This window comes from Malaclemys terrapin, chromosome 9 (assembly GCF_027887155.1).
Source record: "Malaclemys terrapin pileata isolate rMalTer1 chromosome 9, rMalTer1.hap1, whole genome shotgun sequence".
Taxonomy (NCBI): Eukaryota; Metazoa; Chordata; order Testudines; family Emydidae; genus Malaclemys; species Malaclemys terrapin.
In genome coordinates, this window is record NC_071513.1 from 53,375,281 (window position 1) to 53,402,679 (window position 27,399).

Consider the following 27,399-nt stretch of genomic DNA (forward strand, 5'->3'; position numbering starts at 1 on the left):
AGTGGGGCCTTCTCCCACTCTCTCAGGCTGGCCTGCACTACACTGTCCGTGGTGCTGGCCTCCCAGCTCTGGAGACAGACCTTCCCCTCTGAAGACCTGGGACAGACTGACTGCTCCTGCTCTGGGCAGCCTTTTATATGGCTAAGCCGGGCTCTGATTGGCTGGCTCCAATCTGCCTTCTGATTGGCTCCCAGTAAGCCCTCTCCTGATTGGCCGCGCGTCTACGCAGGCGCCTAGGCCTGCCGCAGCCCAGTCTCTCTGGGTGTGGGGTAATCGCCCCACCACAGGCCCATTAAAGGGGAATAGCTTGGCCTAAGACTTTCAAGGCTATCTAAAGGAATTTAGATGCTGGATTCCTATTAAGTTTAATTTGTGCATCCAGATCCCTTCCACAGCTTTGAAAATTGCAGCTTTAAATCGTCCATTAAGTTCAAACTATGGGAGATTGCATTGTAAGTGCGTTGGGGGCAAGGACTGTCTTTTCATTCTGGGTTGTACAGAACCTAGCACAATGGGATCCTGGTGCGTGACTAGGGCCCCAGGTGCTTCATAATATAGACACTAAATAAAATAATAATCGTAGGGAAAATTAGGATGTAAACCATTTTTTAAAAGGGGAAAGTAAAATTTTAACCATAAGGTAGCAGTAATAATCAGCCTTACCAATCGGTGTGAAATGAACAGGGATAAAGAGGATGAATGAGCGTGAAATGAAAGAGAAGAGTGTGAGACACACAAGGGAAAGCAGTGAGGGAGGAGAACGAGGCAGTGAGATGGGGAGGAGTTGCTGAGTTGCAAGCCTGAGCATGGGAGCGGGTACCATAGCCTAGGGAAGGCTGTGCCTCCCCAACAGCCAGGCATGGCCTCGCCCACGCTTCACCCCCAGGTCCCCCTCCTGCTTCCTGCCTGCTCTGCATGAGGCAGTGTGACTCCAGTCTGCACTGCCTGCCCTCATGGCACTCTGGAGCTGGTGGGGGGTTAGCCTGGGGCAGAGGCCAGGGCTGCAGTGTGGAGGGACTTCGAGCTCCAGTGGGGGGGATGTGCAGAAGGGGCGGGGCCTTGGGCAGAAGCGGTGGGGCTGGGAGCTAATCTCCCCCAGACTGCAGTTCACGTGCCGCCTATGAGCCTGAGAGACATGGACTTACAATAAGATGTGGTGTTGAGAGCACGGGAATGTCTTGCGAAATCCAGAGACTTAGACAGCAGACCGCTGTTACCTCAGCTAGAGGGGTTTATCCTGTCCCACTGAAATCACTGGGAGAGTGATATTTTCCCTTGGTGATTGTAGATGCTGTCTTATTTCCATTCTGAGCCTGGAGGAGGATGTGGACTATTCCAGTAGGAAGAGCTGTGAGGACAGTTTTTCCAGGTCCATTTATACAGGTTTCTCTTCACTGAGTCTGAGCAGGCAGTTTAACAGAAGGGTAGGGCTGAGCAAACCGTTCATAGTGAATAATTCTTTCAACAGTTTGCTTTTGTCTCTTTGCCAGTTGCCCATAAGCAGCTTCTGATGATCTCAAATCTATTCATGATTCAGAAGTATATGCTGCTGACTGGATGAGCGTAACCCTAAAATCAGGTTTCTGGTGCAAATATCCACATTGAGGAGTTCAAAATTCAATTAGCGGCCAGTCCAGCTCCACTGAAATTAGTGACAGTCTCCCGCAGACTTCAGTGGGTGTTGGGTAAAATCCTTAAGGCAAATAACCCTGCTATTGTTTAAAAGTTTTCATGAACATTCCTGCAAACAAATTTGTTTGTGTCACATGCAGTCTATCAGTGTATTTGCGTAATATGTAGTGTGTCTGTGTAACATGCAGTATGTTTGTGTAACATGCAGTGTGTCAGTGTGTTTGTGTAACGTGCCCTGTGTTTGTGTCTCTTTATCCTGCAGGCTGAGCCCCAAATGGATTCTGGTTCTGTTGTGGCAGCTCACTGGTGGGCTGCTGGCCATCCTTCTGGCTGCCACCCTAGTCACTCTCTTTGTCCTCTATACCTGCTTCTCAAATCACACAGTGACAGAGGCCTATCACCAACCACCGTGGCAGTTACTGGACTATTACCTCTGGCCTTATATGAAGCTGCACAGTTCTGGCATGTTACCCAAGTAATCCCCGGGCTTTGCAGAAGCTATTGACCAGTGCAAGTGTATTCACAGCAAAGCCTTGTCACTCTACAACCTCCAGGCATTTGAAATGACTATTGCCCTCAGATGGTTTGTGATCTGCAACACCCAGAGCTCTAATTTTACACTGTCCATTCTGCAGTAGTGAAGCGCACAAGAAATTCAAATGTCAAACTCCTGGGGCCCTGGGGGGTCACCTACACATTCAGATGTTTAGTGAATCACTGGGTAGGAAGAAGCTATCATGTTAGGCCAACACTGTGCTAGATAAAAGCTAGAATAGAATGTTTAATAAGATATATCATCTGTTCCTATCCATGCCCCCATATTATTCTACAAATGTATGCTGTAAGCTCAGCAGACAGTACTGATGTTCATTGAGAAAAGACAGACATTAGCCACGTTCCTCTCTGGTGTAACTCCACTGGTTTCAGGAGCTGCATTCAGACCATTGTATTTTGTTGCAGAATGAACTGGAAATTGTGGGCCCAATCCTCAGGTCTGGCCAACCTAGGACCAAACCAGTTTTTTAGGCAGATTCCCATGTTGCCATTTTTACTGCGCTCTGGGGTGCGCTGAGGTGTTTCTGGGCACGTATATACTCATTTGCAGTGTAAGCAAAGCTATAGTCAGTGTAAATTAAATCCTCTTGGCGTAATCCACATGCCATTATTTATCCATTAAGAGCACAATATCTAGATAACATATCATGGCAAGTGTTTGTACTGTTCTGTTCTGGCAGCATGAACAATGCTACATCCTCCATGAGCCATTTGAAACAGGAACCACATGTTTCAGAAAGCAAACACAACAGGAGCTAGGCCACAATATTGGGTTTCCAGGGGCATTGCAAGGTGGGGTGCAACATAGGTATGGAGGAGTGGGGCGAGCGGAATGCATTTGTATTTCAATGGTAGTAATTTCTGGCTTTACTTGGTTGCTACTGTATATCTGAATACCTGTGTGCAATGTGTAACCTCTTCTAGTGGGCTGGGAACTGGCCAATCCAATGGTCAGAAAGGAACGAAGAAAAGAATGGGTGAGCCCCGGTAGGGATGCTATGCACAGCTTCACTGTAGAGCTGCCTGTGAGATTCACTTGGTACAAATATTTGCACCAGAAATTGCTTCTGTAATGCCTGAACCACAGAGCAGCCAACACCAGCTGCTGGGCATGGCCTCATTGCACCAGCCAGTTGACACTCAGCAGCCAGAGACAAACCAGCAGCACACTCCCACCTCACATTATGGCCAAACTCAGCCTCAGAGAGGATGGAGAAAGGGAATGAAGGGGGCACAGTCTCCATGAACAGGGCAGGAGCTGATCCAACTCCCAATCAGCATTTAAATACCCTGGGTTAGCTTCCTCAGTAGGATATAGAAGCGATTCTTACAAAGGTGCACATGGGCACAGGGTACCCAGAACCCCTGGTGGGAGTTACAAGGTGAGTCTCACTCACAGGAGCCAGGCTATATCTGAAGGGTTATGGGTCAGTAGGCCGGGCTGGCAGACTACAGGCTTCGGTCAGAGAGCATGTGGGAACTTGTTAGCCATTGGAAGTTGATGTGGCCTGTCTGAGTGCCCTTGTAATGGGGATTAATCATTGCAATATCCTGTGACAGGCGAGTCAGGAGAAAGCTTCCTGTCTTAATCCAAGCCCCCAATCCTGGGTGCTGTAGTTCACACCCCTCCAATGGCAGCCTCCTCTGGGGCATGAGGTGGCCTATGGCAACACAAAGGAGTTCTGTTCTATCATCACCAGACACCTCCACATAGCCATAGTGGTCCAGAATCCAGGAGCATGTCATGTGTCTCGTCTTCTGAAGAGGTCTAGCTTCATAAGAGACCTTTGAAACCAGGCATTTGTGTAGTGGTTGACTACCAGGTGTAGTGGCTGAATATGCAGGAGACACTGTCACTCCCTCAGAGACTCCTGGTTAAAATCCTTCCTCGAAAGCAATTCATAGCATTGCACACCATACCACCCAAATGTACCTCTCCTCCCCAGAGAAAGTAGCAGCTCTCCTTCCAGGACATTGTACAAATCACAAGTGACAACACATCCCTGATTCCCATTTCAGGTCCAAGGAGGAACAGTTAAATGTGCTGAAGAAATTACATTCACACCTAATTTCCATGTGCCCACAGGTAAAACTGTGCCCCAAATAGGTGAACATAAGCTATAATTTTGTGCCCACTTCAACCAGCAGCGCAAAGCATCTGTCCTAGTCGCAGGTGCAATTTTCCACTATGCACATATGCTCCTCCATTTTGTTAGCAGTGCAACCGTTCACCTTCAAAGTAGCAGTGCCTGCATTTTTTCATTGGAAAGTACTCATCGTTGCACTGCAAATGCACATGTTTTTGTGCAGCATCCTTTCTTGTGCTCATAGTCCTACACATTTGCAAATGTAGCTCTTTGTGTTTCCTCCTCTTATCTCAATGCAAATAGAGTGCAAATGCCAGCACGGCTCAAAAGCAAGGCAAAAGATACTGCTCTGAAAGTTCCACCTGGCATGAATGTACTGCATAGGTAGTCTGTATTCTTAGGCACCAGGTCATGGACTTCTCTGACCTTCCTGCTAATTCTAGTGCCTGCTTTCGAAAGCATCCTAATTCAAAATAATTCAGCATTGGTTTCCAGCAGACTGCAAGCTCTGTCTGGCTTTTCTGATCAAAGAAGGTGAGTTTTAATTTATTTATAAATATGTCAAAAGTAAAATCAGAAAATGAGATGGAAATTGTATCATAAGAGTTGACATAATTCACATGATTTGTTTTAGTTTCATAGATATATAACTATGCTATATATTAAATATTATATAATCTAGAGGTTTTCCATCAGACAGAAATTTACTGTGAGCCTGGGTTTAAATCTGAGTTGCAGCTGGCTTTGAAGTGCATGTGTGGGCTCTAACTCTACTTTTAATATAATCTGTAATTTAATCGATAATTGACTATAGCAAATTCAGAAAAGAGATAACCGACCTATGCAGTTCAGATGGTACCATGTCTACTACAAATAACAGTGTCTCTGGGAATCCACTGTCAGAAGAATTAAGAAAAATCACTAACCTTACTGCATGCAGAGCCAAATGTAAAACCCACCCCTTTATCCAGACAGTCCCATAAGAGAACTTGTGTTTTCATAGATTCATTCATAAAAACAAAACAAAAGCCTAAGCCTGTTTCTTGTTGTCAGGGAAGGAGAGGAGATTCAGAGAGCCGATTATTTTACTAGGAGGTGCTCAGATACCATGGTGATGAGCCCTGGACAGATAGATGAGCATGCATGGTGATGGAATGTATGGCAATGACAGATAGATATGGATATTATTTATCTTTTCTTGCAAATTATATGGATTTATATTTATGATGTGTGCGAATCAGTTCAGATAAAAGAGGAATTTACAGTAACTGCTCCTTAGTTCAAACCTCAAACCAAATCTGAACTAAAAAAATTGTGTCGATTAAAAGTTTCAGCTGATTTAAAAATATCCAACAATATTTTGAAATGGTCAAACAAGGGAGGGAACCCCCACGAGCATATATATGTTAGCCAAGGCATTATGCGTTGACCTACCCATTCCATTCTAGACTTATATGTTATAACTAAGCTTGTCGGGAATCTCTGGGGAATTATTCTGAATATATTCGACCGCCCCACCCCGTCACATTCTGTGGAGAGTTTGAATTTTTTTTAAAGCAAATACAATCAAAATAGTTATGAAAACAAAATATACTAGTGGCATATCATGCTCAGATGAACCATGTGCACAGGGGACTCAATGTGCATGGTTCTCTCCCACCCAACAGCAATTCCTCCCTTCCCAGGACCCATGGAGGGCTCGCCATGGCTCTGGGGATCTGTGATTGGGGATGAGGCAGCAATGGGGCAGAAAGGATGGAGCTGTGAGATGCATGTCCCCCCACATCCAGCTGTATTAACTTGCATGCTGATCCCCTTGTGTTGGGGAACCCCTTCGCAGCAGGGTTCTAGGGATAGGACCTGACTGGGGGAGTCATTGGCAGCACTGACAAAGACCTGGAGTGGTGTCACAGATGGCATCCCAAAAAGATGCAGGAACGCAATGGCCCCTTGCCACTGAGAGATCCCTGAGATCTGCATGGAACTCGGGGAGCCTTCAGGACATATGGGCCAGGTCCCTGGTCTCTTCCACAGAGGTAGCAAAAAATCTGCCCCAAAGCAGAATTCAGTGGCAATTCCTTGAGAAGAGAGTCACAGAGCTTCCTGGCCCCAATGAAGAAAAGCAGAGATTCAGAGCAGGTTCTAGAGATAGCACCCCAGTACTACACAGCACCCTCCCCATTTCCTCAGCAGCTGCTCACCAGGAAGATTACTCAGGACAGTTGGGGCCCCTTCACCTTCCACAGCGTTCTTTGGTTAGTAGGGTGAGTCCCGTGGCTAGTAGGCGTCTGGTCAACTCTCCAAGCCTGATGTGGGAGTGGAGGGTGTGCATGGCGGAGTGTGAGTCGGAGAGTGGGACAGAGAGAGAGGGAATGACTGGATATGTTAGAAAAGAGAACTATGCTATTGAGCTGGTGTCACAGGGTGTCTTCACCATTACCCCATGTACTCAGCTGCCTGGCCAATTTGTGTGGCCTCACGGCCACAAACACTCCCCACCCCGGGTTGTTATCTGTCATCAAGGTGTGTAGTGATTCTCTTCTTATAAAGTAACAATATAATGCAGGCTTGCAGCAAGGGGACGCTTCCATGCCACCATCACTTCTCAGGCCAGGATCCCCCTCTCAGCTTCCCCTTCCTTCCATTTGTATCCTCCCAGTTACCCCATTAGCACCACCCGGGTGCTCACAATCCCCTGACAGAGAGTGCATAATTACCTCCTGCTGGGCTTGCAGCTTCTTCAGGCTGCAGCAATGTCTGTGTCCAGAGTGCTGCTGAGAGGGCCCTGTCCCAGCCGGGGTCAGAATCTGAGGAGAAAACAGGAAGAAAGGAGAAGCAGCAAATGCAGGGGAGGAGGTAGAGGGGACACTTCAGGGTGTGAGAGAAACAGACCTAAAGGGTTGGCTGGACGAAGAAGGAAAAGAGGAGTCACATTCTGAAGACAATGTAAGAACGGAGACTCAGTGATGGTGCCTGTGATTGGAAAGGAAAATCAGGAAAAGGGGAGTGGCGCCAGATGAAGAAGGTAAAATAAAAGCAAAAGAGATGGATCAACTGGTATTTTCTAACTATACCAGCTGAGTTAAAGCGGTGCCCGTTCTCCCCACCCCAGTGTGGATATAGCTAAATTGGTATAAAGGGGATTATACTGGTAGCGTTAATATCCATAAAGGAAGGTGACCAAGGCACCTTTATAACTGTGTCCACACTAAGCGTTGTACCTGGATTACTAGTTTAGTATAAAATTACACCCATGATGGACAGAGTTATTCCAGAACAAAATCGGTGTAGACCAGGCCTAAGAATGCCCCAAACATTGAAATGCAAACAATACAGACACTATATACCAGGAATAGGCAACCTATGGCACGCGTGCCAAAGGCGGCACGCGAGCTGATTTTCAGTGGCACTCACACTGCCCAGGGCCTGGCCACCGGTCTGGGGGGCTCTGCATTTTAATTTAATTTTAAATGAAACTTCTTAAACATTTTAAAAACCTTATTTACTTTACATACAACAATAGTTTAGTTATATATTATAGACGTATAGAAAGAGACCTTCTAAAAACGTTAAAATGTATTACTGGCACACGGAACCTTAAATTAGAGTGAATAAATGAAGACTCAGCACACCACTTCTGAAAGGTTGCCGAACCCTGCTATATACCTTCCCTTCACAGCCAGTGCAGGGGTGGCCTGCTGTACTGGTTTAGCCTGGAGGTAAAAATGATGTGCATCACCATGGCTCATTTTGCATCTAAGAAAAAAGGGGGTAATCTGCTGGCTGGACAAAGACAGAAAACAACATTCTTACTAGGACCAGTGAAGTCACCAAAAGAACCCCAAGATGACCTTGCACCTTTGTCTATAAGGAATCAGTGCTCCAAATAGAAAGTGAGGTTGTAGTTCCTCACAGTTCCTCAAACTTCTTCCCTCTTCCTACCAGCATCACCTCTGTAATACCTAGCCAGAGTCTGAGTGAAATGTTTTCACTCAGGTTCCAGGGTCCCCTCAAACACTGCCTTTGTCTGATGAGAAAGGTTGTCATCAGCCTGTTAATGGGAGAGCTTCCCATAGCATCTCATGATCCATGACACTTCCAAGACATTGCAGAAGTATAATTGTCACAAATGTTGGTAAGATGGCAAATGTTAGATGTAATGAGTGGGCCAACTGACTTGCCCCTCCACTTGTGGAAGTTGTCTACACAAAGTGGTATTATTTACTGGAGATTAGATTGTACCTTTCTTTAACAAGTATTTCACAGACTGAGTTGAGGTAATTATTGCACCAGGGCTGTAACAGGTTGGCATTCTTGCTACTCTTTCTCACAGCCTCATCCCCTTTTCCCTATTGTTTTTGAAATATTGAAACAACCAAGAGAAAAGAAATATCTTGTCAAGGAGGGCCTGCAAGTCAGCATCTTGTCTGATGCACAAGAAAAAGAAACCACTTCACAGGGTAATCTATTTAATGGCTGGCATGTATTTTTAATGCTTGGTTCTGCAGCCTTCTTAACTTGAGAAGAGAAGTGAACATTTTGATAACAGTTGCCTCCAGGTCAAATGTGAATTGGATATGTAACTCACCGCCTAGTGGCTTTGGAACACTGATCACGGAAAACAATTCTTCGGAATAAGACAACAAAGATTCATTTTTTTTCTTCACGTCGTCACACACAGAACTGATATCTGTTGGCATGTTGGCTTATTCTGTTTCCACAATTTGCTTTCTGGAGTATTTTGAAATTTATTGCAACCACACTTTTGTTGGCGTCCTCAGAAAGAATTGAGACATCAGATTTTAGTTTATGCATTTTACAAGAACCTAGAAATATTACAGAAGGGGAATGTGTGAGAGAGACACACACAGAGAGAGTTTGTATTTGGTATATTTGTATAGGTCAACATACCTACCTCTATTTATTATTTCTCATGTCCTTTTCACACTTTGGTTCATTGTTCTCTAGGTCTCACTGGCAAATTATATTTACGTGACAAGTACAGGCTGCTGGAGGTGCAGCGGTCTACAGTGCACTATGGTCTGTTTGAGGCTGGTTGATCGCTGAGTCAGCTATACGCACTCCCCCTCACCTTCCCTGAACCCCCACACAAATTAGGCATTGGCAGGCTAGGCACCGTCTTTCACAACGGAACTGGAGGGTCGAGCTCCTCCAACATCAGCCCCTCGGGATGAATTATTAGCTAAGTGGGAATGAAGATTTAGAAAGGAAAGAAAAAAAATCAATGGAAAGTTTGTATGTGACCCTGAGATTCCAAATCTCACACACACATCCATGCACCAACATAAACACAGTGTGCATGCACATACATATAAATATATTTGACTCCTTCTCCTGCCTTCACATTGAGGCTGCAACCAAGTCCTGCCTTTTTTTCCTCCAGAACTTATAAGGAAACTATCTCTTGCTACAGTGTAATCACTGCCAAACCCTCCAGCTTCCCCCGAACAATTTCTCTGATGCCATTACAGCAGTCAGTGGCTTACTGAAAATTGAATAGGTGGGAACAACGTAGAGCAAAGTAAATTTAACATCCAAATAAACAATCCAGGGGAGGCTGAATTTCCACCAACATGCCAGAGTATCCAGGGACCTCACAGTAGAGTTTTGGTGTAGCTTAAGAATGTAAGAATGGCCATATGTAGCCCAGTAGCCTGTCTTCTGACAGTCTGTGGTGCCAGATTCTTCAAAGGGGATTAACAAAATAGGGCAATTATTGAGTCCACTCCCAACTTCTGGCAGTCAGAGTTTTAGATACACCCAGAGCATGGGGTTACGTTCTTCACAATCTTGGCTAATAGTCATTGAGGGACGTATCCTGCATGAATTTATATAATTCTTTTTTGAACCCAGTTATACTTTTGGCCTTCACAATGTCCTCTGGCAATGAGTTCTACAGGTTGACTGTGTGTTGTGTGAAAAAGTGCTTCCTTTTGTTTGTTTTAAACCTGCTGCCTATTAATTTCATTGGGTGACCCTTGATTCTTGTATTGTGTGAGGGGAAAATAACTCTTCCTTATTCACTTTCTCTACATTGTTCATAATTTTATAGACCTCTATCATATCCTCCCTTAATAATCTCATTTCTAAAATGAACAATCCCTGTTTTTTTAATCTCTCATTTGATAGCTGTTCCATACCCCTAATCACTTTTATTGTCCTTCTCTGTACTTTTCCCAATTCTAAAATATCATTTTTAGATGGGGCAAACAGAATTGCATGCTGTATTCAAGGTGTGGGCATATCATAGATTTATATAGCATCATTATGATATTTTCTGTTTTATTATCTATCCCTTTCTTATTGGTTCCTAACATTGTGTTAGCCTTTATGACTGCTGCTGCATATTGAGTGGATGTTTTCATGGAACTATGCACAATGACTCCAAGATCTCTTTCTTGAGTGGTAACAGCTAATTTAGACCCCATCATTTTGTATGTATAGTTGGGATTATGTTTTCCAGTGTGTATTACTTTGCATTTATCAACATTGAATTTCATCTGCCATTTTGTTGCCCAGTCACCCAGTTCTGTGAGATCCCTTTGTAACTCTTCACAGTCAGCTTTGGACTTAACTATCTTGATTAATTTTATATCATCCTGTCACATTTTTCTCCCAGGGATAAACAATGAACCACTAACATTGACTTTGTTTATTTTTAAGGAAAAGCAAGAATGTTGAAGGAGATCCAAATAGTGCTCTGTTTTTTTTTTGTCTTTGTCTTTGCCATTTTGTATGAACTCTCCCTGCAGTCTGGCTGTGTCTTCTCTTGCATGCCTTTTGCTAAGCGATTCCTGACGCAAGAGGATGTTATGAGCCAGAGCAGAAGCATCATCTTTGTGGAGACCACAGATCGCCTTGAGCCTCCTCCGCTGGTTTCATGTTCTGTGGAATCTGCTGCCAGGATCTACCATGACAGACCTGTTGTTTTCTTCATGAAAGGGCTGAACAATAGCACATGGCTGGATTCAAATTCCACTTACGCAGCCTTCTCACTTTTATCTGCTATGAAGAATGTCTTCATTTTTCCTTTACAAATGGAAACCTTATTCCAGGAGACACCTCTGCTCCCATGGTATCATAAGGTGAGAGGAAATATTAAGGGAAAAGTGTTTTTGAACAAGATTTAAAGTAGAGGTTGTGGAAAATGAAAAGAACATTTTTGCACATTTTATTGAAGTTTTGAAGCTCTTGTCATTTTGTTTCACTCAGTATGGATCCCTGGTTCATGATAGTTCACCATGCATTAGTCAAAATATTTATTGAAATTGTTATGGACATTTTCCATTTCCTGATGACAGGATTTATGGCAAATGGAACATGTCAGTAATGATTTTGATAACCATATTTTATCAAAATGGTTAATCACCATCTTTTTTAAAAAGGCCATTTTTTTATAAAGAAGTTGTATTTGAAAAAATTTAGTCAACATGAATTTAAGGTGAGCATTTACTATTTGGGAAAATGATTTCAGTGCTTGTTAAAAGTGCCAGACTGATAGCAATGAAAATGTCTAGGGGCAAGCTTTAGAAATGAGAGGGTCATTCAGAAGTCAATTTTTTGGGGTGGGTGGGAGACAGTGATGCCCTTCCAGGCTCCACCCACACCTCTCAGAACTGTTGTTCAGGGAGTTCACACTCCTTTGAGTTCTTGTTCTGAGTCCCTTGAGTCCTGTCTGAAAACTCAAGCAGGCATCACTGCATTAGTCTGCACTTGTTTCATGTGTTCATGGGTCTATTGGCAACCATTACAGCTAAGGACTTCTTTATTTTATTTATTTTTAAATGAAAGTGGAGAGTCTGGAGAATAAACAGGGAGCTGGCTGCTATACAGGTACTCCAGCTCTCCGTGCACCAGCATAACCCAAGGCCTGAATTTCTCTCTCATTTTTTATCCTCTTTAGAGATTGCCAGGAGGGGCCAGTTCCAAAGCCCACTGAAATCAATGAGAATCTTTCAATTGATTTCCCTGGGCTTTGTATCAGACAGTGAGTGTGTAAATTGAGATGCAGGGTTGTTTTGTGGAAATAACAGTTAATGATTCATATTCTCATTATTTCATAAATATTGCATGTTTCCTTGGAGTTTACTGCACCTTGGAAACACTTGTAGAATCACATTGAACAAAGCCTACATCTGCTCTTGCCTTTTTCCAGCAAAGTTTCATAGCTAGAAAAGAAAAATGGCCATTAATTTTTAAAGGGATTAAAGTGAGGATAGACACTGCTGAGAGTTTTATAGAATATATAGCTAATGGGATCAGGTGTTTAGAAATTTTAAAGTGGAGTCCATTGCATCTCTGTGATCCCTTTCCAACTCTGCAGGTAAATGCAGCCCAGGAAAAGCACTGGGTTCATATCAGCTCTGACGCCAGCAGACTTGCACTCATCTGGAAATACGGTGGGATCTACATGGACACAGATGTCATCTCCATCAGGCCTATTCCAGTGGCAAACTTCCTGGCGGCCCAGGCTTCCCAGTTCTCCAGCAATGGGATTTTGGGCTTTCCTCACCATCACTGGTTCATTTGGGATTGCATGAATGATTTTGTTCAAAACTACAATGGACGTATTTGGGGAAACCAAGGCCCCCTCTTAATGACAAGGAGACTGCAAGCTTTGTGCAACCTGACCAATTTCCATAATGTGGAGGATCAAAGCTGTCAGAACATTTCCTTCTTACATCCTCAGCGTTTCTACCCTATCCCTTACCCAGCATGGAGGCAGTACTATGAGGTCTGGGATACAAGCCTTGACTTCAACGACTCCTATGCTTTGCACCTGTGGAACTTCATGAACAAGGAACACAAGCCTGTGATCGCAGGAAGTAACACGTTAGTGGAAAATCTGTACAAAACATACTGCCCCACCACTTATAAGGACCTTATTCAAAGCACAGAAGGCAGTGGTCATATGCAGCAAAACAAGACTGAATGACTGGATCTAGCAGAACGAGGTGTTCTTTCCAGCCCTGATAGTCCTTTGACTAAAATAAACTGCACAACATGTACCTCCTCTTAGTCAGTGACTCTCAGCCATTTTCTATCTGCAGACCACTTTGTAGAAGAGAACCTCTCAGAAACCACCTCTTCTCCCAAGTTTCCCCAGGACCTAATTAAATGTGTAGGAAGGTGGGGGTGAAAATATCATGTCATCACCAATGGTAAGTATGTTTTGTCCTTTAGGGTAAAAGTTTCCAAAGCATCTAAGGGTACGTCTATACTTACTTCTGGGTTTGGCGGTAAGCAATTGAACTTCTGGGATCGATTTATCACGTCTTGTCTAGATGCGATAAATCGATCCCGGATTGATCCCGGAAGTGCTCGCCATTGACGCAGGTACTCCTGCTCCGCGAGAGGAGTGGGCGGAGTCGACGGGGGAGCCTGCCTGCCGTGTGTGTACCTTTGGTAAGTACCTTTAAGTTCGAATTAAGGTACTTCGACTTCAGCTACATTATTCACGTAGCTGAAGTTGCGTATCTTAGTTCGAACTGGGGGGTTAGTGTGGACCAGCCCTTAGTGATCTAGAAGCCTGAATCCCATTTTCAAAAGTCATGTTGGCTTTGGGAGCCAAAGATCCACTGGAAATCCCGGTCACATTTTCCAAGGTATTTGGTGCCTTCAGATGCAGCTAAGTGCTTTTGACACTCCCATTAGGCATCTATCTGCATCTTTAGGGGCCTAAATGCCTTCAACAATCTGGCTCCTTAGATGCTTTGGGAAATTTCCCCTCGTCATTTGTTGTGTGCTTGTGCAGCACTTTGTGCAATGAGGCCCCATGCTGTCTCAGGCCTCTCGGTGCTACTGTAATATCAATGTTCAGTAATATTGAATGTAATGACAATCAATCGTAACCCAAGCTTCCCCCACTCCAAGTGTTCATTAACATTGTTTATTTTTCCTCTCTTTTACTTCAGCTATGTACCCTACCTTCTGGACAGTGACATTTTAAATGCACATGTAAATAAAATAGCTAACCCACTGCAATGGCTCTGAATTTGTATTCCCCTCTCAAGCTTCTGGGATGGAGTGAAGAGGAAAGGGGGTTGTGTTTATTCATTGTTTCTTACTATATCTTTCTAAGTACTTATATGGCCCTATTCTTACAGTATTTGCGCAACTCACTTAAATTATTGAATTTCATCTCCCAACAACCTTGTGAAGATGGTAAGTGCTATTCTCCCTATTGTACAGCTGGAGAACCAAGGCCTTGATCCACAAAGGAACCAGGCACCTAAAGCCCAGTTATAGGCACTATCACAATCCACAAACTCCCGATTCAGCTACTGCCTAAGTCTGTAGGTGCTGAACTCATGATTTAAGTTCCCTTGGCACCTAAGTTTCTGTGTCTAGTCACATGTGCTGCCTGCAGGGCCCAGCCTGGTAGGTGTGCTCTGAGTATGCCTAACTCAGCACAAAATGGGCAGGGGAAGGAGGTCTCCCTTATGACCTATGACCTATCCCTATCCCTGACTTTTACTAAAAATATGCATGACAAAATGGGGAGCTGAGGGGTCCCCACACCACACCAGGGGGCCCTGGCTCGGAGCTACCGGGGTTCCCCCGCCACCCACGATGGCTACAAGCTGCGGGGCACCTGGGGAGCTCCCAAGGACCTCGCAGTTCCCAGCCTCTACAGGTGGCGGGGGGATCCTGCAACTCCCAGGCACCAAGGGTTCAAGTCACAGAGGTCTCTGGACTACATAGGGCTATGTTTTTTGTCCATGACAAAATCATAGCCCTAACTATGGGGTATTCTGATGTGAGAGTCTCTCCTGATGAAGCTTGGTCCACTTTGTATGAATAATTAAATACGCATTGGGGCAGAGAAAGCATAATCCTCGGTACATCCTCAGGCAGTTAGTCTCTGCCAGGCTGTGGCCATACTGCTATTTTTAGTATGTTAGCTCAATCAGAGGTAGCACATGTACATTTACATAATGTAAGAGACCACGGCACAGGTAGTGTGACCAAACAGTGACAGCTGGACTGGGATCCCCACATGGCAGGGACAGTGGTCAGAGGAATTTCCAGAGCCAGGTTCAATAAATAAGAGTTGGGATTGAAGTCAGGCCAAGGTCAGAGACCAGAGATAGCCCCAGGCTGCAGTCAGGAGGTAAGGGTCGGGGTCAGGCTGAGATCAGAGGATGGAGAGGAGGCAACAAGGGGAGGTCTGGAGTCAAAGCAGGCCCAACGTCTACATAGTTGCCCTGTCAACTTCCTGGGGCACCCTCCAGAGTTAAATAGGGCTCCTGGCCAATGAAAGGGCCACAGGGTACTGTCACTCTGGATCTACAATCCACCATGCTCCCTGGCTTACTCCTGGGTGAATTCTGTGCCAAAAAATTAAAAATTCTGCAATAAAATAAAATAAAATTCTGCACACAATATTTTAAAATTCTGCAAAATTCAGCATATTTTATTTGTCAAAATAACACAATATAATCACACCATTTTCAATTATATTGGTCATTTATTTCAAAATACCTGTCAGTAAGTATGTCTGTAACAATACAGAAAACAAAAAAGATTCAGAAAATGTTTTTTGACCAATAGATTCCTTACTAGGCATATTAATACAGAACTCTGAATAATAATTCATTTAAACTACAATACAGAACAGTATTTCCCGCACTCCTCAGAAGCAGTGAAAAGGCTTGGGGGAGTCCGGGGTAACGGAGGAGCTGAGGGAAAGGGAAGTAAATTGCTGGGAAGGAGCCTGGGTGTGAACTTGGAAGGTTGTTGGGTATGGGTGGGAAAAGTATGGAACAGGGCTTTGGAGGGGGATAGGAAAGGCTTGTTAGGGAGCTTCCCCCAGGCAGACCCTGGCTGACCCCTAGCCTCTCCCATTCAGTCAGGGACATCTTCCCCTGTCCCATTGTGTTCCTGCACCCCCATGTGTCCTTGCACCACCTGTCCATATGTGTCCCTCCAGCCCCACTCACACACCCACTCCCCTCATCCCCATGTGGCCATGCACCCCCTTCCCCTATGTGGCTCTCTCCCCGCTCCCCCATCCCCATGTGTCTCTGTGCCCCCACCCAGCCACCCCCTGTCCGTATGTAGCTCTGCACCCCATCCCCCCTCACCATGTGCCCGGCACCTCTCTCCCACCTGTTGCTCTGTGCCTCCACTCCCATTCAGCCCCTGCCCCAGTCTGTCCTCCTGGACTAGCCCTTATGAGATGCTGTCTGACTCCCCCCACCCCCAGTACTCCACGCTATCTGTCTCCCCATAGCCCCTGTCGCCTGACCTGGCCTGACAGGTGCTGCAGCTTTGGTCTATTGCCACAGTGCCCTCTTGTGGGAAAAAGGCAGAACTATAGATGTTATTTTCCTCCTGGAGCTACTGCTGTTCTTGTGCCATAGCACCATCTGGTGGGCAAAAGGGAGAACTGCAACATTTCAGCAGAAGTTTTTGGGGGGGGGGTTGCACATTAAAATCTGTGGTGCTTATTAATTATGCCTGTGTGCAGTAGCGCAGAATTCTCCCAGGAGTACTGGCTGTGGCTTTGCATGGGCTCCTGGTGGTGATGTGGGCCTGTAATCTGTCCCAGGATCTGCAGGCCTAGATTCTCATCCCTGAATCCTTACACTTATCCTGGTTATTACAGCTGCAGTGTAGCTACACCCTGGGAGAAGAATGACAAGATTTTTCACCATCCCTTCCCATCACCACTTGTTATTCACCATGATGCTTCCCTCCACTCTGTAGTACAAACAAACCCTCCCCCGTCTTCCCTGTGGTATGATTTGCAACCCAAAACAGCAGAAGGTTTTCCCACCATTTAGTCTCCTAACATTTTATGAGGGGGTTAAATTTACTTAGAAAGAAATTTAAGCTGGATTCTTTCCCAGTGTTAATTCAAATCCTTTCAAACCCGGACCTCTAAGAAGTCTAAATGACAAATCCCTTCCTGCTCTGCTTGAAAGGCTGTTTAGAAATCCAAAGCCCAGGGGATGGCAGTTTAATAACCCATTATCAAATGTTTGCCATTTGCGATATTGTATCTTTTGTAGACACAGCCGCTAACAAGCAGACTGCAATCTGTAGCCTTTTATCTGCTTCAGCAAGTTACAGTAGAATTAAATAGGGGGAGCATGTACACGAGGGTTGCCAACTTTCTACTTGCACAAAACAGAACACCCTTGCCCTGCCCTCTGCCCACCCCTCCTCTGAAGCCCTGCCCCTTCCCCAAAGCCCCATCCCCACTAACTCCATCCTCCTCCCTCTTTCGTTCACTCTCCCCACCCTCACTCACTCGCTCATTTTCACCAGGCTGGCTCAGGGGGTTGCGGTGTGGGAGTGGGTGAGGGCTCCATCTGGGGGTGAGGGCTCCAGGGTGGGGACATAAATGAGGGGTTCAGTGTGCGGGAGGGGGCTCTGGACTGAGGCAGTGGATTGGGATGCAAGATGGTGTGAGGGCTCCAGCTAAGGGTGTGGGCTCTGGGGTGGGGCCATGGATAAGGAATTTGGGCAGCAGGAGGGGGCTTTGGCTGAGGGGTGGAGCTGAGGGAGCTCTGGACTGAGGCGGGGGTTGGGGTGTGGGAGGGGGTTAAGGGCTCTGGGCTGGGGGTGCAGGTTCTGGGGTGGGACCAGAAATGAGGGGTTCAGGGTATGGGACGGGGCTCTGGGCTGAGGCAGAGGGTTGGGGTGCGGAGGGAGTGAGGACTCTGGCTTGGGATGCAGGCTCTGCGTTGGGGACCCACACCCCATACCCTTCCTGCACTCCAACCCCCTTCTCCAGCCCTGAGCCTGCTCCCACACTCCCAACACCTTAGCTCCACCTGGAGCCCCTCCTGCTCCCCAAACCCCTCATCCCATCGCCATCCTAGAGCCTGCACCCCCATCTGGAGCCTTCACCCTCTCCCACACTCCAAGTCTCTGCCCCAGCCCAGTTAAAGTGAGTGAGATGAGGGAGAGTGAGCAACGGAGGGAAGTGGACTGGAGTAAGTGGGGGTGGGGCCTCAGAAGGGGTGGGAAGGGGAGGGACCTCCAAGAAGAGGTGGGGTAGAAGGAGGGGCAAGGGTGTTTGATTTTGTGCAATTAGAAAGTTGGCAACCCTATCAGACACACACACACACATTACCAGATTTGCCCATTACTTTGGGGTATGCTCATTTATTAGGGTTACTCTTCGGTTGGGGGGGGGTCTGTAATTCTATCAATGTACTGCTTGTGCTCTCATATGAAGCTCTACTTCTCCCTTCTGCAAGTTCCCTCTCAATGGAGCTATCTTGCAGGTTCCCCAGGGCTGGGTTCTTCCAGCCCCAGAATCAGATGAACACACACACACACATTAACAGAGTGCATCTGAGAGGACCGGGTTAATCAGTACTTCCAAGCTGGCCCCTTATATGTCCCTGAACTCAGCAGGCTGGGTCGAACAGCACTTCCAACCTGTCACCCTCATATGTCCCAGGTTCAGCATGTCCCTATCCCCACTTTCACATTACAATTGTTCTGTTAGTAACCCATGTGATGAGCAAACCCCACAGGATTTTTGGGTGCTGCAGGGATCTTTAGCTTAGGTACGAGGAGAGTTGCTGCAGAGTGAATGGGGGAGCCAAAAAACACCCTCAGGGGGAGGAGGGGAAAAGGGAGAGAGAGAGAGGCAACCAATTTAACCATGGAAGTTATTTATTGCCAGGTACTAACCATAGAGGAGCCAAACAAACAAAACAGTTATAATATTAAATCTAACTTAAATTTGATTATAAAAGTCAGGTTTAAAAAACCATAACTGATCACACAAGTCAGGGTCAGAAGGCTATACCTAGAGAGAGAGAGAAATGGATTCTCACTACTCCGTGAAGCTTGAATCAATCGGGGTTCCCAGGTGGTGGTGGTAGCTGAGGGTCCAGAATGCTGGAGAGAGGCAGAGCCCCCAGCACGATCAGTCAGGAGATGGAGTCCCAATGGAACTGATGCAGATTTTGGATCCAGGCATCAGAACACTTACTTGAGCATGGGTAGGGGGGTTTGTAGGGAAAGAACAATGGTTCAAGGGAGAACACTAGATTTGTTTGTGGATAAACTGATGTAAGCAGAGTCAGGATGAGTTCTACCCTGACATCTGGTGGTGAATTATGGCGAGTGTGGAAAAGAACTCCAGGGGCTGATCTTGTTTGCATAGGCACAACCACTCGCCTGGCATGAAACAACAGCAACTCAAAGTGGTTACTTTGGCTGGTGTGGGATCCCCAGTTTCTTTGTTATTGGGGCAGGAAGAATAAAGTTTTGTTACCCTGATTCTGTGAATCAAGGGCAGTGAACCTGTTGTATGACAGAAGGACTGAGTGAGTCCTTCACCATTACCTATGTAGCACTTGCTTGACAAGGGGCATGGGTTACAAAACCAAGTGAATAGAGAGAGGATGGGGACAGGTATTTGTACCTGATGGTATGGGCCCTCTCTGAGGGGTTGAAACACCAATTGCACTACCTCCTCTCTCCACTGTTGAATATCAGAGCTAACTTTGATTCCATTAGAAGTCTAGTTACTGACTGCCAAACTGAATTCACTTTGGGCCAATGGTGCACTAGCACTGGGGCTCCCCTACTATGAGCTGAAATTGCTATGAGCTGAAATCACAAAAGAGCTGAGATCACTGAGGCTGTGTTAACTAGTGCGGGAGCTTGAAGCTATAATGCTAAGCGGCTGGCAGAGCAGCTAGCAGAGTGGAGCCTTGCAGGATGGTTGGAGTGGAGCTGAGCGACTCACAGGTCAGTGAGTGGAGCGGAGCGGAGTGGCTGGAGGAGCAGAGAGCAGAGCAGAGCCTTGTGGGAGTGGCCCAAGGGACGGCTGAAGTGGAGCAGAGCTGAGCGGCTCACAGGTCGGTGAGCAGAGTGGAGCAGCTGCCAGAGCAGTTCGTGGGACGGCGGGAGCAGCTCATGGGACAGCTGGTGGAGTGGAGCAGCTCGTGATGAAGGCTGCGGCGGAACCCCGTTGGCCTCGGATCACGTAAGGTGCCCCTTAACGCCCTGTGTGCTTCCCCCCCCCCGAACTCTGGGGCTACACTGACCAGGGACAGAGACTTTGGGGGGTTGTTGGACTTTTGGGACTTTGGTGATCCTTGGGCTGCTGGTTTCAAGAACCCAGGGGAAAGGACACAGCCCAACTTGCTGGGGTGGGGTTTTTTTTGCTCATGGTTTGTGTTATGAATCCTGTTTGTGGTGTTTTTTCCAATTTAATGCTGATGTCGTTTACCTCATGTTATTAAACGTTTTTTGTTACACTCAGACTCCGTGCTTGCAAGAGGGGAAGTATTGCCTCTTAGAGGCACCCAGGGGGTGGTATGTAATTGTCCCAGGTCACTGGGTGGGGGCTCAAGCCGGTTTTGCATTGCGTTTTTGAAGCAAAACCCCTAGATACAGAACCCGGCCCTTGTTGCTGCCAACTTAGATGGGCAGAAGGGTTACACTGAGTATACCAAAGTTGTTTTGTTCATGCTAGACAATAGGAACTGATCATTCCTGGCTATGGCCATGTTCCTTGGAGGGAGCTCACAATTCAATTAGGGAGTTTCACTATTTTGGATACCAATAAAAGATTTATTATTAGAATTGGTCTGATAACTACTGAGCTGGGTGTGTGCAGGCATGGGTTCATTAGCATCTGGAGCAGAGATCCCCCATCATGCAGTGCTTCCCTGCTTTTCTGGTCCCAGAGTTCCATGCAGTTCTTGCCTTGGAATCTCTGTTCTCCATTCTGTATGTTAATGGAAATGCCTCCCTGTCCCATCTCTGATGCAAATGAGGCTAGGGGAGTTTCCTTAATCCTGTCACCCTTGTCCCAGGGGTCTAGGTGTGTCTCCCACTGCCTTTTCATTGCTTTTTGTAAGTCTTTCTTCTGATCAGTTTTGGTTCAAGCAGAGGCTGAGGGGGGGAAGGTCTTTTGTGAGTCAGACAAGCTGAATACTGTGCCCTGGTTCCCCAAGAACACAGAGCTGATAGGTAACACACGCTCAAAAATTTCAGACAATGAAAACATGTTTATTTTAACCACCTGGAGATCTCAGGATGGCTGTGATATCCTCTACAACAGGCTGTGCTTAGGCATCTTATTACTTTTGCACTTGACACACCTAGTAAAATGCTGTTGTTCTACACAACCCACTGTTGTCAGTCCTCTTGATGCGCACGGTTGATCTGAAAATATGGTATGTAATATTTTATAAATGGAATTTTTTCTAAGTATATTTTCTTACTCCTGGGGGAATTCTGCGCCACTGTGCATGCACAGAATGTATTTCCCCTGCAGATTTATTTGCTTCCCCGCAGAAAAATTACTTTCTGGTGGGGAAACAAAGGGAAGTCACAGGAGCAGTCATGCGACCCTCCCCAGCAGTACGTTTTGGGTGCCCAGGGCAGCTGGCAGAGACGTAAATCACTGTGGGGCAGGAGGCGGAACTGGGGAAGTCCTGACTGGTGGCTCCTACCCTGTGCTGGGCTCAGCTGCTAGTCTGGGCTGGGCTGGGGATGATGGGACTTCCTCTTCCTCTGCACGGCATCCAAGGCTGTTCAGACCCACCCCCAGATTTCTTCCCCGGCTGCAGGAAACTCTGCAAACTGCTTCTACCTCTCCCCCCCCCTGCTTCCTGCACCCATTTCTCCTCAGCTGTAGGGGGAAGGATCCCTATACAGGGAGCTGCTCCCCCATCCGCCCAACCTCTGCGCATGAAGACCCCTTCATATCCATACCCACCTGCTGAGCCTCACCCCCCCGCACACAGAACCCCCCTGATAAGCCCCACTCCCCCTGCACCTGGACCACCACAACAAGCCACACACACCCCGATCCCCACCCCACAAAGCCCCAACCAGTTGCATCTGGATCCCCACCCCACTGATCCCCACTCCCCCAGTATTTGGACCCCTCACTGAGTCCTCCACACCCAACCCCCCCCCCGCTGAGCCCCAACCACCTTCACCTGAACCCCCCTGCAGAGTCCTATTACCATTGCACCAGAATACCCTCCCAACAAGCCCCTACACATCCAGATCCCCTCTGCACCCAGATCCCCCACTGAGCTGCCTGCACCCTGATTACACAAAGAACCCTCTCAACCCACACCTGGATTCCCCCACACTAAGCCCCTCCACACTTGGATCTTGTCTTTCTGAGCCTACCTGGTGCATCTGGCATGGAGAAGCAGGGTCCTGGGATGTTTCTGGGGCAGGCCCCATCCTTGCATTGTATCAGGGTTCGGTACAGTCTCACTGCTGAGTCCATGTCCAGGGGTGGGAGCTGCACAGTGATCTCCCACCTCTGTGCAGGCAGTGGCCTGCGCTCCCCAATGCCATGCTGGAGCCTCCACATTTATTTGACAAATAAAATTTGCAAAATTTGGGAGAGTTTTAAAATATTGTGTGCAGAATTTTTTTTTTTTTTGTCGCACAATTTTTATATTTTTGGCACAGAATGCCCTCAGGAGTATTCTCTGTAGGAATGTACAACAGCAGGTATCCCATCCCATTGAGGATGATTGTAAACACTGAGAACAGAATTTTAGAATCCTGCAACTGATGTCTTGATTTTAACGGTTAAATAGTTGCCACATTTTACAGTTTGTAGATTTTAACCCACAACAGAATTTCCAGCTACCAAGGCTAATGAAAATGAGTCCTTGAAACTATATAGAGATGTTACAGATTTTTAAAATATCTTTTAAGCCTGATTATCTAACTGCTTTAATATGTATGTCTGTATTTTAGGACACAAGCAAGAAAATGACCAAACACTGTGTCAGAGAATAACTTATATTTAAGTTGGAGCTCTGTAACACAGAAAAGTGTTTTTGGCCTGATTGGCTAGGAGTTGGTTAGAAGTAATTAAAATAAAATACAGATGGATTTTCCCCCTTTGTAGTGGAATGCTAAACAATATTATACTGTTCAGCCACTCGGTGGTGCTATGTGTAAAAATACCTTATTTTAAATGAACTTAGGCCATACGGGGCAGGGCCTTAATGGACCTTGTGATGAACAGAGCTGGGATGCAGAAGCAAGCTCTGTGACCAGCCCATAGGTGATACAGGAGTATGACACCCTTTAAGCTCCCCACAAGGGATAGGCATATGATAGAAAAAAGAGAAGGAATTAGGACCCTCAAATGAGTAAACCTTCTGGAAGGCTGTCCAGGCTCCCTGGAGGACAGACATACCTGCAAGCCAAGATAAGGATTAGCAGTTAGTCAAACTTGGAAAGAGAGATCACCAAAAATCAGGAACAGTAAAGTCTAGAAAAAGATTCAAAGGAGATGTTCATCCAAGATGAGAGAGAGGAAAGTAATGAGAGCATGAGAAACAAAGCAGTGTGTCCCCTTTGCTTATGAAGCTTAGTGTATTCCTCCCACCCCCAGATATTGGTCCTTTTCAAAAGGAACAGTGCCCCAGCTTCACACGGGGTGGGTCACTGTCAACATCCCCCTAGAGATCACCATACTGGAGGAGAAGGCAGGTTGGCTGGATCCATCTGGGTCCTAGAAAATTCTCCACATTGTAAAAAGGGAAAGGATTTCCCCCTCCTCCCTTGCAGTTAATTTTGGAGGCTTGAGGGATTGGCGGGGGAGAAGGAGAAGGAGAAGATGGGGGAAGGGATTGGGGCAATTAGAGTAATGTTCTAATGTTTAACTTGATATTTAGAGTGAGTGTGTTACTTTTACATGGGAGGAGTGGACAGGCTGGTTGGCAAGTGGTGTCAAATGAAAAGAGAAAAGGGAGATAAAGTTATAAGGGGGAGTGTAATATATGAATGGGGGGGGGTTAGCTTCCTTTTATGGACATCCAGCCAGCCAGTTAGCTATAAAATCCCTCTTGGTAGCTGTTCTATACTTTCTTTACCTGTAAAGGGTTAAAAAAAGCCCTTAGATAAAAGGGAATGGGTGCCTGGCCAAAAGAGCCAATGGGACTGCTAGAACTTTTTAAAATTGAAACAAGACTCCCCTTTGTGTGTCCGTTGTTGTTCTCCAGAGAGAGGAGATGCAGAGCAGGAACAAGACTAAACTATGCTGTAGAAAGCTTTATGCCAGGTATGAAAAACCATCAGATCATACCTAGAGACTACTTATCTGAAACCCCAAATATGTAAGTAAATCAGGGAATATCTAGGAAGACACAATTAGGGTTTGTGATGTTGCACTCTATATGATTTTATGAAAATATGCTTATGAGTGTGAATATAATGTAACTAAAATATGCTTCATGCAAAAGGTCTCTTGGAAGGTATCATTACAAAGCTTATAATCTACTTGGTGTGTTCATCCTATTTGTATAAATGTATCACTCTTGTATCTGAAACTAGAAATATGAAATATAACTCTGAGTGCCTATTGTAATTATGCAAAGTGTGGGCCATTAATGGTGGTTTGGAACCTTGATGGCTCCCATGAACCAGGACAATTGACTATAGATGGCTCTGTTTGCAGACAGGCCTTCCTGTGAGTCAGGCTGGGAGGAATGAAGGCTTGGGGTATCACAGGACATGTGACCATGTCACCTGATACTGGAATCCATCTTAAACCTGGTGCTTTTCCATTTAGAAGGGGGGGGGACCCAGAGAGATAAAAAGATTCTCGCCTTGTGCCAAAGCCATATAAGTGGGTGGAACAGAACAAAGGGGGATGCAGTTATGAGAAATCCCCTAGCTACCACCTAAGCTGGAACAAGGGCTGTACCAGGGGAAAGGATTGTGCCCATTCTAGGAAGGCGTCCAGTCTGTGAAAGAAGCTTATTGAAACATCTCTGAGGGTGAGATTTTATTATTGTATTAGGCTTTAGACTTGCGTGTTTTATTTTACTTGGTAATTCATTTTGTTCTGTCTGTTACTACTTGGAACCACTTAAATCCTACTCTCTGTATTTAATAAAATCACTTTTTATTATTTAATGTATGTATTAATACCTGGGGGGGGGGCAAACAACTGTGCATATCTCTCTATCAGTGTTATAGAGGGCGAACAATTTATTAGTTTACCCTGTATAAACTGTATACAGGGTAAAATGGATTTATTTAGGGTTTGGACCCCATTGGGAGTTGGGCATCTGAGTGTTAAAGACAGGAACACTTCTTAAGCTGCTTTCAAATTAAGTTTGCTGTTTGTGGGACGTGGTTCAGACCTGGGTCTGTGTTTGTGGCCAGCAAGCGTGTCTGGCACAGCCAGGCAGGGCTCTGGAGTCCCAAGCTGGCAGGGAAAGCTGGGGCAGAAGTAGTCTTGGCACATCAGTTGGCAGCCCCCAGGGGGTTTCTGTGATCCAACCCGTCACAGGGTTATTTCTTTTATTTTTATTGGCTTGTGGACTCATCTGTGCTAACCCCCAAATGCTTTGGTTTTGCTTGTAGCCATGAAGCTGGACATTAAGAAGGTTGTTCTTGATGTTTAATTTTTTGTAAGTGGGTTTTTAAAATCTAGCAAAGCCTAAGTTCTAGATGTATTTTCTTTCTTTTTGTTTTTAATAAAATTTACCTTTTTTAAGCACAGGATTGTTGTTTTTTGTTCGTTTGTTTGTATCCTAAGAGGTTTGTGCATGTGTTGTTTAATTAGCTGGTGGCAACAGCTGATTTCCTTTGTTTTACTTTCTCAGCTCTTCCGGGGGGGTGGGTGGGAGGGTGGGGAAAGGGCTTGAGGGTACCCTACAGGAAGGAATTCCTAAGTGTGCCTTTCAGGGTTCTCAAAAGGGGTTTTTTGCACTTGGATGGTGGCAGTATCTACCCATCCAAGGTCAGAGAGAAGCTGTGACCTTGGGAGTTTAATACAAGCCTGGAGTGACCAGTATTAATTTTTAGAATCCTTGCGGGCCCCCACCTTCTGCACTCTAAGTGCCAGAGTGGGGAATGAGCCTTGACAGGGAGGAAAATTGATTAGGGGTAATTAAAATTAAAAAAATAATCTCAAAAATTCTTTGGATCTAAAGAATGAAAATGGATATTTCATGTTGAATAACATTTTTGATTTCAGAGAGGGGAGAGACCTACCATGACACAAATAGACTTTCAATTAAAAATCTGTATTCTAAAAAAGTCTGATAGATAAAAATTCCAAAATGTGGCTTTATTTTTTCTTCATACAATCATCTCTACCAACTAACAGTTTAAATCTCGTTGATCATGGCTAATATGATTGAATTGAATTCCGTAAATGCCACCGGTCCTAACTGTAGTTTAAAAAGAAAAAAAAGGTTTCCAAGCTATTAAAGCTGAGGCCCCAGATATGTTTTCTACAAAAAAACAAAACCCCACACCTTAAATAGAAACATAAATACTTCAAAGGTAACCAGTTCCACACTTCTTATATTTCTCCAGGAACATAAAATAAAAGCGGAGTAGCAATTATTATTGCCAGACATACCTTTCAAATTAAAGAATAAATATATGGATAATATAGGCAGACGTCTACTAGTTAAAGGCACAGTTGGTGATAGACAGCTAATTTTAGGAAGTATTTATGCCCCATATCAAGGTCAAATGCCTTTTTTCAGAAAATTCTCTCAGATTAGAAGATTTTAGAGAAGGAGCTGTATTACTGGAGGTGATAATTGTGTTCTAGATGCAGACAGCAGTATAGTAAAGTAGAAAATTCAGGCAATTTGTAATCTTTAATGACTAAAGATGATTTGTGTGACTCCTGAAGGTGTCTTAGTCCAAAGGAAAGAGACTACTCCTTTTCAATACCTGATAGAATATATGCAAGAATTTATTATTCTAATCTCTAGATCTTTGCTTAATACAGGAACATCAGAGTAGCAAGGCTGCATCTCCTGTTCAACTCATGGCACCATTTTTTATTAGAAACTGGAAGGAGACACCTAAAAAAAAAAATGGAGATTAAACACCCAACTTCTAGATGACCAGAAAAGCGTTCAAGATATCAGGTATAAACAATTTAAGAAAAACAATGCTGACCAGATTTTAAAAAGCACTCTATGGTAGGCCTTCAAAGCAGTGATTAGGGGCAGCTTAATTAACAAAGAATCTTATCTTAAAGTTAGAGAGAGGAAATGCAAACATTACTCAATGAGGTTGAAAAATTGAAGTTATATCAGAAAAATCAATCACAGAACATATTAAAAAAAAATTGAGGCCAGAAGGAAGTTAGATTTACTACAAA

At 45.3% G+C, this 27,399-nt stretch overlaps 1 protein-coding gene and 1 long non-coding RNA gene across 2 annotated transcripts in view; one reads left to right on the forward strand and one right to left on the reverse strand.

The window, feature by feature from the left end:
- Positions 1-7,226, reverse strand: part of LOC128843463 (uncharacterized) — a 139,339-nt gene extending 132,113 nt beyond the window's left edge. Inside the window, exon 1 of the long non-coding RNA XR_008446270.1 lies at positions 6,992-7,226. This is a non-coding gene — a long non-coding RNA (uncharacterized LOC128843463). The remainder of the gene's footprint in view (positions 1-6,991) is intronic.
- On the forward strand, positions 4,654-14,203 carry LOC128843462 (alpha-1,4-N-acetylglucosaminyltransferase-like). Its single transcript, XM_054040323.1, has 3 exons — positions 4,654-4,808; positions 10,959-11,380; positions 12,619-14,203. Exons 2-3 carry the CDS (start codon positions 10,970-10,972, stop codon positions 13,228-13,230), a joined length of 1,023 nt encoding a protein of 340 aa, XP_053896298.1. The 5' UTR covers positions 4,654-4,808; positions 10,959-10,969; the 3' UTR covers positions 13,231-14,203.
- The last annotated feature ends 13,196 nt before the right edge of the window (positions 14,204-27,399 follow it).